Genomic DNA, 13,848 nt, shown 5'->3' with positions numbered 1-13,848 from the left:
TGCTCGGTCAAGAAGCTCAAGGCTGGAATGCCCCCATTACACAACACTTAACTGGACATCCATCACTCAGACAACTCCACATGACAAGAAACAAGGCATATTGGTCCTTGCTAATATGAAGAGCAGCGTTGTCATAGGCTCAGTTTCCAGAGCAGCAGGTATGGGGAAGACATATGGGTAGATGCCAAAAAGTGCCAGCATTACAGGACACCTTCCATTATATGCTACAAGAAAAGGGTGCCTGCTGCAAACATGAAACAATTATTGCCCAGTCCAGCTTATTTCAACAGACATCTCTGGAGAACGGACTGAAGAAATTGTGACTATCACATCAAAAACACTGTCCAATTACTATTTTCCCTTAAAGCTGAACTCCAAGAATGTTAAATGTGCTGGAATAGAAGGGGTTAAGTCTAACAAATGCATGCCACCTGGTGCACTTGTCTCTTCTGGGTACTAGGAGCATGACTATCACTATGGACGTTGGACCTTCTGCTCTCAGCTCCAAGATTGCAGAGTCCCTCCTCTCCCTTCCTCCTGCCCAATCAAAGAGTGCTTTTTGTATTAAGAGAGCTTATTCACAGAATACATAACTTCTGTGAATGGACAGTGGAAGGAAGAGACGGTGAGAGATATGCGTCTCCTCTGTCATAGCCTCTGGAGTATTGTGACAGCTGCACTCCAGGAACTCTGTACAACAGTCAGGTGTAAAAAAAAAAAAAAAAAGTCCACTGTGGGATATACCTCATTTATTACAGATACTTACAGCGGGTAAAATAAGTATTGAACACGTCACCATTTTTCTTAGCAAATATATTTTTAAAGGTGCTATTGACATAAAATTGTCACCACATGTCTAACAATCCATGCAATCCATACATACAAAGAAATCAAAACAAATAAGTTCAGAAATGAAAGTTACTAAAACCACAACAGTAAAATCAGTCTGAAAGCAGTAAAGCATGATTGGTATACTCACTGTGGAACCTAAGGGGTTAATCCTCTGCACTGTGTAAAAACACTGTTTGATCCTAACTTCTCTGATCCTCCCCTTCTTCCAGTGCCCCCCTCATCTCCTGATAAGACATATCATGTGATGTCACTCTAGCAATACACATCAAACTGAGCATGTGCAGATAGGTTTGTTTCTTGGGAGAGTGCATATGATCAGCACTGTCCAGACAGAAGTCAGGGGTCCTGCATCCTCCTACAGCAAAATTAAAACTCCTCCTACAAGCTTTAAACAGTGCTCAGCTGGACACTGATAGAAGTCACAAAACTGCTGATGAGAAAAGGTATTTAGCAGTTTATTTACTACAATAATTGCATTTCCATGTTCTGAGCACAGTGGGAGACCAAATGTAGTGAATACAGGGTCCTGGGTTTAGTACCGTTATGTGTAATAAAATGGAATGACACAGGGAAAATATAGCACACGTGAAAAAGGGAGTTGCAAAAAGACATGAAAAGCCAAGACACCAGCTGAAATCTATCAGTAATTAGAAAGCATTTTTGCCTCTTGTCAGTGCAAATTAACCACCTGCCCTCCTGAGGATTTACCCCCTTTCCTGACCAGGCCAATTTGTGTGATACGGCTGCGTTATTTTAACTGACAACTGCACGGTCATGCAACGTTGTACAGAAATGAAATTTAGGTCTTTTTTCCCCTTTCTTTTGGTGGTATTTGATCACCTGTGCGGTTTTTATTTTTTGCGCTATAAACAAAAAAAGACAGAATTTTGAAAAAAAAAAACCCAAAATTTTTCTGACTTTTTGCTATTAAACATGTCCAATAAGAAAATGTAAAAAATCAAATTTAGTCATAAATTTAGGCTAAAATGTATTCTGATACATATCTTTGATAAATAAAATCCCAATGCATATAAATTAATTGGTTTACATGAAAAGTTAGTGTCTACAAATGGCGGTGTATATACTAGAATATTTTTTTCCCCATTTTACTAGTAATGGCAGCGATCAGCGACTTATTGTGGGACTGTGGGGGACATTCTGCCACTGGGGGGGGGGGGAACTGACGAACTGCCACTGACATCCCCAGTGATACTACTACAGTGATCAGTGCTAATAAAAAGCACGGACACTGTACTAATGACACTGGGCAGGAAGGGGTTAACATCTGGGGCAATCAAAGGGTAACTGTGTGCTGTGTTTTACATAGTGTGCTGTGTGTTTTACATAGTGTGCTGTGTGTTTTACTATGTAGACAAGCTGCTTGCTGTGGAGAGCAATACAAAGCAGCCTGTTCGTGCTGACAGGAGAGAGATTTGTGTTGTTTACATACAGACCTCTCCCGTCAGCTCCGCCGTTGATCACAGAGTCCTGGCCGAGAATCGGCGGCCCAGACCTGGTGAATGACATGCCGAGGAGACAATGGCGGCGCGGGTAGGGAGCGGGAGCCTCGTTGGGTAAAAAGAAAGCTCTCTCAAGACCTTCACAACCTAATTGTTGCAAAACATACTGATGGCATTGGTTACAGAAGGATATCTAAACTTCTGAATGTTTCAGTAAGCACTGTTGGGGCCATAATCCGGAAGTGGAAAGAACATCATTTCATCATAAACTGGCCACGACCAGGTGCACCTTGCAAGATTTCTGAAAGAGGAGTCAAAAGAATTATCAGAAGAATTGTCCAAGAGCCAGGACCACTTGTGGAGAGCTTCAGAAAGACCTGGAATTAGCAGGTACAACTATTTCAAAGAAAACAATAAGTAATGCACTCAACCGCCATGGCCTGTATCCATGCAAAACTTCATTGCTGAAGAAAAAACATGCTGATGCTCGTTTAAAAAGTTTGCTGCACATTTAGACAAGCCTGTGAAAGATGAGACCAAAATTTAACTCTTTGGATACCATAATACACACCATGTTTGGAGGACAAATGGCACTGCACATCACCCCAAAAACAGCAAGGATGAATGGAATAATGTACCAAGACATTCTTGATAAAAATCTGCTACCATCTACCAGGATGATGAAGATTAAACGAGGGTGGACATTTCAGCAAGACAATGATCCCAAAACACAAAGCCAAGGAAACTCAATTGGTTTCAAAGAAAGAAAATAAAGCTGCTAGAATGAAGACTGTGTGGAAGAATGGGCACAAAATCACACCTGAGCAATGCGTGCGACTAGTTTCTCCATACAGGGAGTGTCTTAAAGCTGGCATTACCAACAAAGAATTTTAGACCAAGTATTAACATTTTCAGTTACTGCGTTCAATACTTTTTCCCTGTGTCATTCCATTTTATTACACAACTTAGTTTCAGAATTTATTTGTATGTATGGATTGCATGGGTTGTTACCGACATGTGGTGAAAATTTCATGTCAATAGCATCTTTAGAAATATATTTACCGAGAAAAATGGTGCCGTGTTCAATACTTCGTTCACCCACTGTATATAGCGCTGACAATTTACTCAGCACTTTACATACATTGTACATTCACATCAGTCCCTGCCTTCAAAGACCTTACAATCCAAGGTCCCCAAGTCACATTCATACATACACATACCAGGGCCAATTTAGAGGGGAGCCAAATAACCTCCTAGCATGCCTTTGGAGTGTGAGAGGAAACCCATGCAGGCACAAGCAGGATATCAAACTCCATGTAGGCAGTGCTGTGGTTGGGATTCGAACCAGTGACCCTAACACTGCCAAGCAGAAGTGCTAACCACTTAGCAACTATGCAGCCCTCAATGCAATTAACTCATAGTATACTCACATATTACATATTGGTTGAATTCCTGGAATTCAGCTTTAAAGGATAAGTTCATCTTTTGCAACGTTACATGTTCAACCCATTTTAAAGGATGAAACATGTAAAATATTCCCATAGCCGCAGTTGCCGCTCACTGTCCCCCCTTCCTCTGACAGATAGTACAGGGAAACTTCTCCCCGTACTATCTGCCAAATTTAAAAGCAGCGTGGCCAAGCGGGGCTCCACCCACACAGCCTCATCATTCATTCACGGACTTCAGTGAGTGAACTGCAAGCCCCGACAGCCTTAGCGGCTGGCAGCTTGTAGTTTTCAACGAACTACCACGGCGCTGTGCATTGAAGCTTCCTGTCAGAATATCTGCTTGCTCATACATCCTGTACAGCAAGCAGATATTCTGACAGGTCTGCAGGAGACCTGCATGGCATCAGCGATCTACTGATCGCCGGTGGTGCAATGCTTTCCAGGCTCCTGTAGACAAAAATAATAAATGCACTTTTTTTTACCTGCAAAAAAAAATAATTGTGCATTATTTTTGTCCAAAAGACCAACTTATCCTTTAAGATGAATAAGTGCTAAATGTATCCCGATATGCCCATTCCCTGTTCTCCGACACGTGCATGCTGCTCCCTCTTCTCTGCTCCATTTACATAAACCTTTCCAATTCAGGTTTAAGGTTACCCATAATCATCTGCCAGGTTCTCTTCAAAAACAGATCCATCCTCTTGTCCATCAGCTCTTTCAATGTTCCCATGTCCTCAAAAGCCAAAATCGGCAGACACACTTGAGAAAAGACCTAGTCTAATTTAGGCATTTTATTCTATAGCTGTTGGATCATCTTAAAAAGGTAATTTCCTCTTATGAGAGAGAAGAAAAGTTCTCTCTATTCTGGTCCCTACCATTCCTTCTTAATCAAATCAGAAATAAGGGGATGTACCAGAAACATCAGCCCCTTAGGTTCATCCAAGCCTAAGTAAATGTGGCTGTGCAAAGAATTTTTTTTTTCCTCCTCAATACCTTAGGTAGCATGAATTGCCCTCAAAAGTCCATTACTTCATCAAGTGATAACTTATACTTTGCAGATGAAAAACCTTCAGCATCTTCCTCCTCCTGCTCTTCCACTTAGTTAACCAAGGATATGGAGGGGAACTGAACTTTCTGCATAGAAGCCCCCACAAGTTCTATACCAACTGAAGCAAAAGACTGAAGGGTTGGTGAAGATTCTAGCATGGTAGAAGTTTGTGAAGAGGGAATTTCCAAAAGCATGATGTGAAAAGACTAAAATGTGGCACAAAGCTAATTTTTGACACGGGAACAGAAGTTAAATTTCAAGTGCTAAGACGGGCCCCAACCACCACGGGAAAAAAAGTGTGTAAAAGCCCAGAATAGAGCGAGACACTGCATTGGTCTCTAACCTGGGCTTTGCTGTTGCCAGCGCTTGTACCCACTGCTGCCGGGATTCCTACCTTCTACATCTTGTAGAGCCTGCAGCCAGCAGCGTGGCTTAGTGGCCAGTTCTGGAATCCTAAGACACCACTGCACCGGACCAGAACCTGAAATAAGCAACAGCTGGGTCCTGCCTCCTTCTTGTACCTTGCGGCTGAAGCACAGAAGAGGGAGAAGCCTAGTATCCCCTACTTGTACCAAAGGAATGTTTGGAAGGACCCACCACAAATGCATAAAAAAGGTAAGAGGAACCATTCGTCTTCCAAGATAACCTTAAAATATTCTAGCTCACCAGGTTTGAGGTGTTCCTGCCAGGCCAATGAAAACATGAAAGCTAAAAAGGCATCTGGGGAGAAGTCTTCTTTAAAATTTGGTGAAGCGGTGTTTCCTGCCACTGGGTTGCAGGAGCTTCAACTTCTCAGGTTTTGCAGGTCTTGAAAGATGTTTTTGGAAAAATAAATAATTTGACACTAATGTAGGATGCAATGTTCTGTAAAAGTCTGACTTTAATTCCCTTCAGACAGTAAGAGCTGAATGTCCAGCACTGGCTGCTGGAGTACAGCTTTGAAAACTGTTAATTTACTGAGAAAGTAAGTCTATAATTAGGAGAGAGGAGATCATAAAATTCATCTGCACCTCCTCCATTCATAGAATGTCTTGCATTCTGTAAAAAGAATGCAAGACATTTTTTGTCAATGGACAAACTGCCAGGTGAATATCCACCCAATCCACTCTCAGAGCTGCACTACAGACAAAACTGCGAATCTCAGTGCCGTGTGCGCACAGCCTACTATATTGTGCCAAGGGTGAGAGTTTTAAAGAACACTGCAACCTAGACAAATGGCACACACTTCAATAGTGCCAATTTATTTTTACTGTGCACGTCCACATATTGTTTAGGCCAAGGTTCAGCTTAAAGGTCAAGCAATATATTGTCCATGCCTATCCTTAGCCATAGACCAAGAAAACTTATTTTCAGACAACTAGCTCTGCTTGCCCAACAAGCACCCACATTGTATTTTTCACACTGACTTGGATTGTATTTTTGGCAAATTTAGTGTTACATGATTGTTTACCCTCAATGTGGTAAAAATGAATGGAATGCTTTGTCCTTGGGATTCTCAAAATTATGGATGATTGTTGCTTTTAATGTTTTATGGCTTGTGTTTTATAGGCCCGAGCAAACAATGTTCTTGCTAGAGACACTTGTATTCATAGCATAGTTCGGGTAAAGAAAGGCCAGATTTAGGATCAGTGTTTTTCACCACAACTGGACCTTTAGCAGAAGCAAAACAGAAAAATTACCACAAACATTAGGAGAATTTATTACCGCACAGTGACCACCAGTCTCCCAACTAATAATGGTCTGAACCACCAGCAAGGAGAATAGTGAGCTGCACAATAGTGATATTACAAAACTCCAGTTCCAAATCTCCTGAGTGTGGCAGTCATTGGCAGCAGTGGCTTGGTTTTCACATTTGTAGCTATGAGGCTGTAGCCATGTGAGTACCCAGACACTGGCACTGCCATTTTTCAGGATGAAATCCATACAAAAAAGGTAACTTTTCCAGGGCACAGCTTGGACACATTTTAAGAGGTTCCCTATAGCATAGCAAATCTTCATAAATTGCATAAGATTTATGTAGGATTACCTTTAAAGCGTAACGCTGAGTTGGCCTAAAAAATTTAAATCTGTCTGCCCTCCTCAAGCGTATGTAGAAAATAATGGTTGTTGTATCTAGGGAGGATAATTGAGAGCATTACTCATCTTAACCTGCAGAAGTCATTGCTTCTGTCTGCTTCCCCACTCCATAATAAGGGCAGGCACTCTAACCTCATCATATACAAAGCAGAACCAGTGGTGGCCAATGAACCTTCATTGTATGCGATGATGTTAGCAAGGGAAGCGGTCGGAGACCAGCAAAAAGATTGGCATTTGCGGACCATACCTTAATATTGGAACCTACATGATTGAAGGTTGCAGGACCCTAGATTAAGGCAAGTAATCCTCTGTATTAGATCCCTTGTATGCAACACAAGCATTATATACTACATATGTTGGGGGGGGGGCAAGACAGATTTTATTTATTGGGCCAAAACTATATTTTATTTAGTTTTACATTATAATGCTACATCAGTACAGAGTGGCAGAGATATATCTAATGGTCTTGACAAAAAGTTTTCCTCCCTGTTTGAGTAGACAATGTCCTAACCCGCTAAAAGCCGACATCTAAAAATCTATTTTCATGACTGCACAGAAAGGGGGTAAATGAAAGCATGACCATTTTAGAATGTTTGCATTATCAGTGGAGATATTGTTTAACCACTTGCCTACCGGGCACTTATACCCCCTTCTTTACTTGGCCAATTTTTAGCTTTCAGCGCTGTTGCACTTTGATTGACAATTGCGAGGTCATGCAACATTGTACCCATATGAAATTTTTATCATTGTTTTCTCACAAATAGAGCTTTCTATTGGTGGTATTTAATCGCCGCTGGGCACTTTACTTTTTGCGCTGGAAACAAAAAAAAGTGCAAAAAATTTGAAAAAAAAGAAAGTTTCTTTGTTACTATTATAAAATTTTTCATACAGGTAATTTTTCTCCTTCACTGGTGTGCGTTGATGAGGCAGCACTAATAGGCGGCACTGATAGGCAGCACTAATGAGGCAGCACTGATGATGGGTACTGATAAACAGCAGTGATAGGTGGCACTGACTGGCATCACTGCTGGGCACTGACTGGCAGTACTGCTGAGCTGCACTGATGGGTGGCACTGGTGGGCGGCACTGGTGGGCACAGGTGTGCGACACTGCTGGGTGGCACAGGTGGGTGCACTGCTGGGCACAGGTGGGCGGAGCTAGTGGGCGCACTGCTGGGCGGAACTTGTGGGTGGCACTGCTGGGCACCAATCATCAGGGTACTGATCATCAGTGCCCTGATGATCGGTGCCGATCCTCGCTCTAACAACTGCCGGTTCTCGGCAGTACTTTCTGACAGCGTGAGGAAAGTGCAGCCGAGAACCAGCAATTGCATTTCCCGGTGATCAGCATGTCATTGGACACGGCTGATCACGTGGTAAAAGGCTGCTGTGATTGGCTTTTTACCAAATCACGTGATCAGCTGTGTTAGTAGGACACTGCAATTACGGAGATCGCCGGGTGCGCACCCCCGAGAGCGCGTTCTGGGAGGACGTCATATGACGCCCACCCAGAACTGGCCGGCCGCAGTGTAGCCGTCATTCGGTTATCTAAGGTCGGCAAGTAGTTAACATGCTTGCCAAGTGCACAATGTTCATGTATACATCTAGTATTTGTAGAGAAGACCATACTAATTTTTTTATTCTTGCAAATACTCAAACAAGATCTAGTCTGCTGCCCAATTTTACTAAGCATAAAAACTTTAGTCATAAGTTCTTCCATATATGTTGGAATATTTTAGAGGAAGTTTGTCCCACATGCTCACTGGCGTGAAGTAGCAAGACATTCATTTCATGAAAAACAAACGTGACTATGTTCCTCAATGCAGTCAAGCTAAACCTTTTTTCTAGTGCGACTTAATCTTAAACAAACTTCTTATTGGTTACTCAACATCTGTACCTCCCATATGCTTGCTCTGTCCAGAAAAAAAAAATGAACTTTGATTTCACTCAGTTCAAAGCAACAACAGCTTTTTTCTCAACTTCCTTAACTACATCACGTATGGTTACCCCTCCTTACACACACACAAAAAAAGTGCTCTAGGACTAGAAGGTCAAATTAACTGACCTTGAAAACGGGCACCTCAATAGAGGACTAGCCAATGAAGGTCCTTTTCTTAATAGCTCACAAAAAAGAAAAAAACAAAAACTAGGTGGCCATTAAGCCCTGGTTCACACTGATGCGGTGCAGAATTCGCAGTGTTTTCAGTGCAAATTCTGCACCACATCAGAATCGCACCCCATTCATGCGAACAGCTGTGGGTGTGTATGTTAACAACACCCCAAAAGTGGTCCGCAAAACGCAGTGCGATGTGCAGAAACGGATCGCATAGGTGTAAATACCCATGCGATCAGATTCTAGTGCGGAGCCAAAAAATGGTCCTGCACGTTTTTGGTGCGGGTGCGGTGCGAATAGAGCCATACATAATGTATGGCTATAATCGCACCGCGCACAAATCGCATGTGATTTGCACAGGAGTGCAGTGTGGTTCCTGTGCGAATCACATGTGATATACCGCACCGCACATATGTGAACCCAGGCTTATACTATAAAAATAAGGAAAAATGTAAGGAAAGGTGTATAACAAAGCTCCATACGCTCCCATCCTAAGCCACCCCATATCCAGGCAGTGCTTTGATTCGCCCAGAAGCTGGCAAGCTCATGCCTATTTGTACATGCACCAGGCAAGAGAGTTATGCAATGCTTGAATCCTGCTTGGAACAAAGGAATGGATGCTGTATTATTCCATCGCGGGTGCCTGCATAGCCATGTAAATCCTCTCAAAAAGAAAACACATTGCACTTCTAGTAGTCTATATCCATTCACTAGTCATTTAAAAAGTTTGAAAATGATAAAAAGAAAAATAAGATCCACAAAACCAGTGTACTTTAGGATTGAATTACCTGCATACTCATGATGTCATGTAGTTAGATCAAAATAAATTGGGCTTTTGAGGAAGACGCTCCACGTTGAGTCAAACCATAACTATGCCTTTAATGACAAGTTCTGTCTTTACTGCAAAAGGTTTTGGATATTCACATAAATAGAAGTCTATGAATGCACCACTAAAGTAAAAAAAAAAAATCTGGCATTGAATGCAGAGAGTTCTTTGATGCTGCCGTGGTTTCTGTGACCTTAGATGGTTTCAAAATCAGTCAGATTTACATTCTTCCAGTATTTCAAAATACTTTGCAAAGACAATAAGGTTGAACTGGAAAATCTAGTAGTAGTCACATTCAACTGGACTTGTTCTGTAATGACGAAGATGTTCTGTAGCTAGTTGTAGCTCTAAAATGGTACATCTACCATGACCTGGATAAAAGAGAACCTTCACAGATGCTGCACTGGAAAACGTAACTGAAGCACTAACCAGTCGAAGGTGCCTGGAATCCCACTGTTATGACAAATAAGACTATCACCTTTCTTATCTTCTTGGAATTGCAAACTCTATAGACATTAACGCTGAGCAAAGATGGATCAAAATTCAGCTGGTTTAGCAGGGACTGACCAAATTTCAATCTGTGTGTAGCCCTCCCTGTTCGACAGAAGTCAATCATTAGATTGACTTCCGACAGTGTATTCTGACAGCAGCGGGAGCCACTGTCCAATTACTGTGTCCCAGCGGGGGTATTTCTCCATCGACCTTGCTTGAGTGGATGAAGGAATCTGTTTTTTTGGGGGGTTTTTTGCATTCAGCCAGTGGGCTGGACAAAAAAAAAAACAAACCGTCTAAGGCCAGCTTAACAATATATTTGCTGCAAAGATCCATTTCATGCATTTTCACCGCAGGTACCTATGATAAATAACCATGAATTAGGCAGCCCATAATGCAGTAAGAGAGTATTTGCAATGCAGAAAGTCAAGCCGGGTTCCAGCAGGAACGTAAAGTGCCAGATATAATTTGTAAAGTGATATTAAAGCCTTTTTGTTTTATAAAAATAACAAACACATTATACTTACCTGCTCTCTTTTGCACAAAGAATGCTTGATCCTTCTCTACTGGGGTCCCCCATCAGCATTCCTGCCTTCAAGTACCCACCCACCAGTAAGCTGCGTGCAGGGGGGTACTTGTGTAGGCTCGCTCCCAAGCACTGTGTTCACCTATTAAACAATATATCTTGGCCAAGCCTCCAGCTTACGCATTACTGGATTTTATTGACAATAGCAGCAGCAGCCAATGACTCCTGCTACTATTAATCAGGGCCCAGGTAAGTATTTAGAGGGGGGCTGCGCCTAAAAGGTTTTTTCACTTCAATGCGCAGAAAAACCTTTAGCCTTTAAACCACTTTAAGGAGTGCTGGCTACTCTGCTCCTGGGGTCTGTCCAGACCTGATACCCTTTCTTAGCCAACTGTCATTATTATAGATGCAAATGTTCATCACCAGTTAGGCCCCTTATTAGGCTAGGATCACATCTCTGCATGTTGTAAAACACGTGGAATTGCACTTTCACAACCTGCAGAGAAACGCTCTTTGCTTTAGCAGTGGTACATCCCCATGCATGGACATTTTTGCATGCACCAACGGTGCCACAGCATCATGTATTTTAGTGTGCCATGGTTTCACAAAAGGATCAGGGACTTCTTTTGCCCACGTTTCTTGTGGGTAAGGCAGCCCATATGAATTTGGAAATGAATAGGCTGCCCTACATCCAGGCCACACAGATGTGAACCAAGGCTTATTTTATTTATTAATGGTACTTATAAAGCGCTGTCAATTCATGCCATGCTTTCCACATATATTGTACATTCATATCAGTCCCTGCCCTCAAGGAGCTCACAATCTAAGGTCCCCAACTCACATTGATACATACTTGGGCCAATTACTCAACCAGCATGTATTTGGAGGAAACTGGAGTACCTGAAGGAAACCAACACAGGCACAGGAAGAACATGCAGGCAAGTAGCGCTGTGGTTGGGACTCGACCTGATGACCCCAGTGTTGCTAGACGGAAGTGCTAATAAACAAATAGATATCTTCCTACAATACAGACAGGCAGGTATTTCATGCTACATGTAAACGGCTGTGAGACATAAGACAGAAGGCCACTGACCCACCTAAACAAAAGTTAAAAAAGATTAGAAAAGGTTTCTGCTTGCACCCCCTGACATCTATCCCCAAACAATCCAGCACAGGAACAGCAGGTTTCCATGGACCTCCCATACCACCTTAATCTAAATATAGAAAAGACTAAAGAATTTGTGTTTGTCCTTGAAGGAAAGTAGTAAGAAAAGATGATAAGGTCAGATCCTGTCTAGCGGTTCTATGATGATTAACAGCAGCTCTTAGGGAGATGAGGACTTTAGCTGATCCATGCATTACAATGGAGCTCACATAGGCCAGGCGTACATGTAATAAGGAGCACATCTACAGTAGATAACTACTACAAGGACTGAGAATGGCCTACTGACAAGCTGCTCCACCTTGAAAAATCTGCTGCTACTGACATAATGAGGCCTGAGCCACATAAAAATGCATGTCAAGCTTGCGGTGCCTGCCTGTCGCAACGGTGTACCAAATGCGGGTAGCAGTCACGTCTTTGCCACATGTCAAAGGTGGCGCTTTTGTTTATTTGCCATGTTTGTAGCGTGGGGGGGGGGTGTAACAAAGATCGGCTCACAGAGAACACCAATTTCTTTATGTGCCAAATGTGACATGATCACATGATCCATGACAGTGATGTCCTGTGCATCCATACACATACACCTCTCCCCTCTGGTCATGGTGTACTCATCACATCCATTTGTAACTCATAACACTGACGCACGCAGTTCATTACTTCTGCGCACACTATTGGGCATTAAAAAAAAGTGTTGCAGATTATGTAGAACATAAATCAGCAGGCGAGCACAAAAAACATGCACAACCAGTGTAATGACAGCGATGATTTAGAGTACAGAAAATGCGTTGATACGGACACGAAGGCTGCAGCCACCCCTGAGCGACGCAACGCGTCTGGTGACTTGAATGTGCAGCCTGATGTGCTACAAAACACACCAAACAAGCGAAAGAACCACATTTGACGTGTAGAAAACACAACTGCTACCTGCATTTTGGGCACCATTATGCCAGGAAGGCACCTCAAGCATTTTTATGTGGCTGCGGTGTGAATGAAGATGATAAATGGTGTATCTGCCTTCATCAACCCAACCTCCAGAGGAGAGCAGGCCAAAGATCACTAATGTGAAGTGCTACCTAGAGCACGCCCCCCAGAAAAGTCATGACTTTCACTGGGAAGGTGAAGATGGAGCAGTGGGGGGTCAGTCATGCGTGGATCAGGCAGAGTCCCAGCACAGGAGGGTTCCTATAGCCATGGAGGGGCCCCTCCTGTCACAGGGCCGGGGATGTGGGAAGGAGCCGGGCTTCCCGGTGACAGAAGGCGATGAATTGTCAGCTCACAGGGGATGAGGGGGAAGGGACAAAAGCCGGCCGGGCTCATCCAGCACATGGGAGGGGTGGCTGTTCCACACATGTCATACCATGTCCTATAAGAAGACGCCGAGCACACACACTGCTATACGCCGGCTCCCCTCCGCCCGGCTTCTCACCTTAGCCCCAAGGATACGAGCGCACAGGCGTCCGGCGGTGATGAGAGACATGGTCAGAGTTCGGTGTACGGTGCTGGGACAAGGAAAGGGCCGTCACTGGGCCGAGAGCTGCAGCAGCGTCTTGCTGAGACCGGCAAAGCCAAAGGCGCCTGGAAGGCCGGAGCCGGGACAAGGTTGAAAAAGGAGGATTCGGACCCGCCCCCTGCTGACTGACGTCACGGCCCCCTGTCACTACGCATTCGCGCAGCGCAGCCATCTTGCTAGAGGCGCGCACATTGACCTTTCTGGGGCCATTTCAATCACACGACCGGCTTCTGGCTTGCGCTGCAGGACGCATGCGCAATCCGTATCTAACAACACGTCACGTCATCAACATGTGCATAGAGATTGTGGAGAAAGAGCGAGACAGGTTCCGTTGGT

At 43.5% G+C, this 13,848-nt stretch overlaps 1 protein-coding gene across 1 annotated transcript in view; it reads right to left on the bottom strand.

The window, feature by feature from the left end:
* The window catches only part of CS (citrate synthase), a 61,784-nt gene extending 48,159 nt beyond the window's left edge, over window positions 1-13,625 (bottom strand). The window contains exon 1 of the mRNA XM_089679835.1: window positions 13,429-13,625. Within this exon, the coding sequence (XP_089535961.1) occupies window positions 13,429-13,479 (51 nt within the window). The 5' untranslated portion in view covers window positions 13,480-13,625. The remainder of the gene's footprint in view (window positions 1-13,428) is intronic.
* Between the last annotated feature and the right edge of the window lie 223 nt (window positions 13,626-13,848).

Source organism: Staurois parvus, unplaced genomic scaffold (assembly GCF_062004578.1).
Source record: "Staurois parvus isolate SC_StPar_1 unplaced genomic scaffold, SC_StPar_1.0 ptg000017l, whole genome shotgun sequence".
NCBI lineage: Eukaryota > Metazoa > Chordata > Amphibia > Anura > Ranidae > Staurois > Staurois parvus.
Note: the sequence above shows the minus strand (reverse complement) of the source record. Positions and strands in the feature narration are given on the sequence as shown.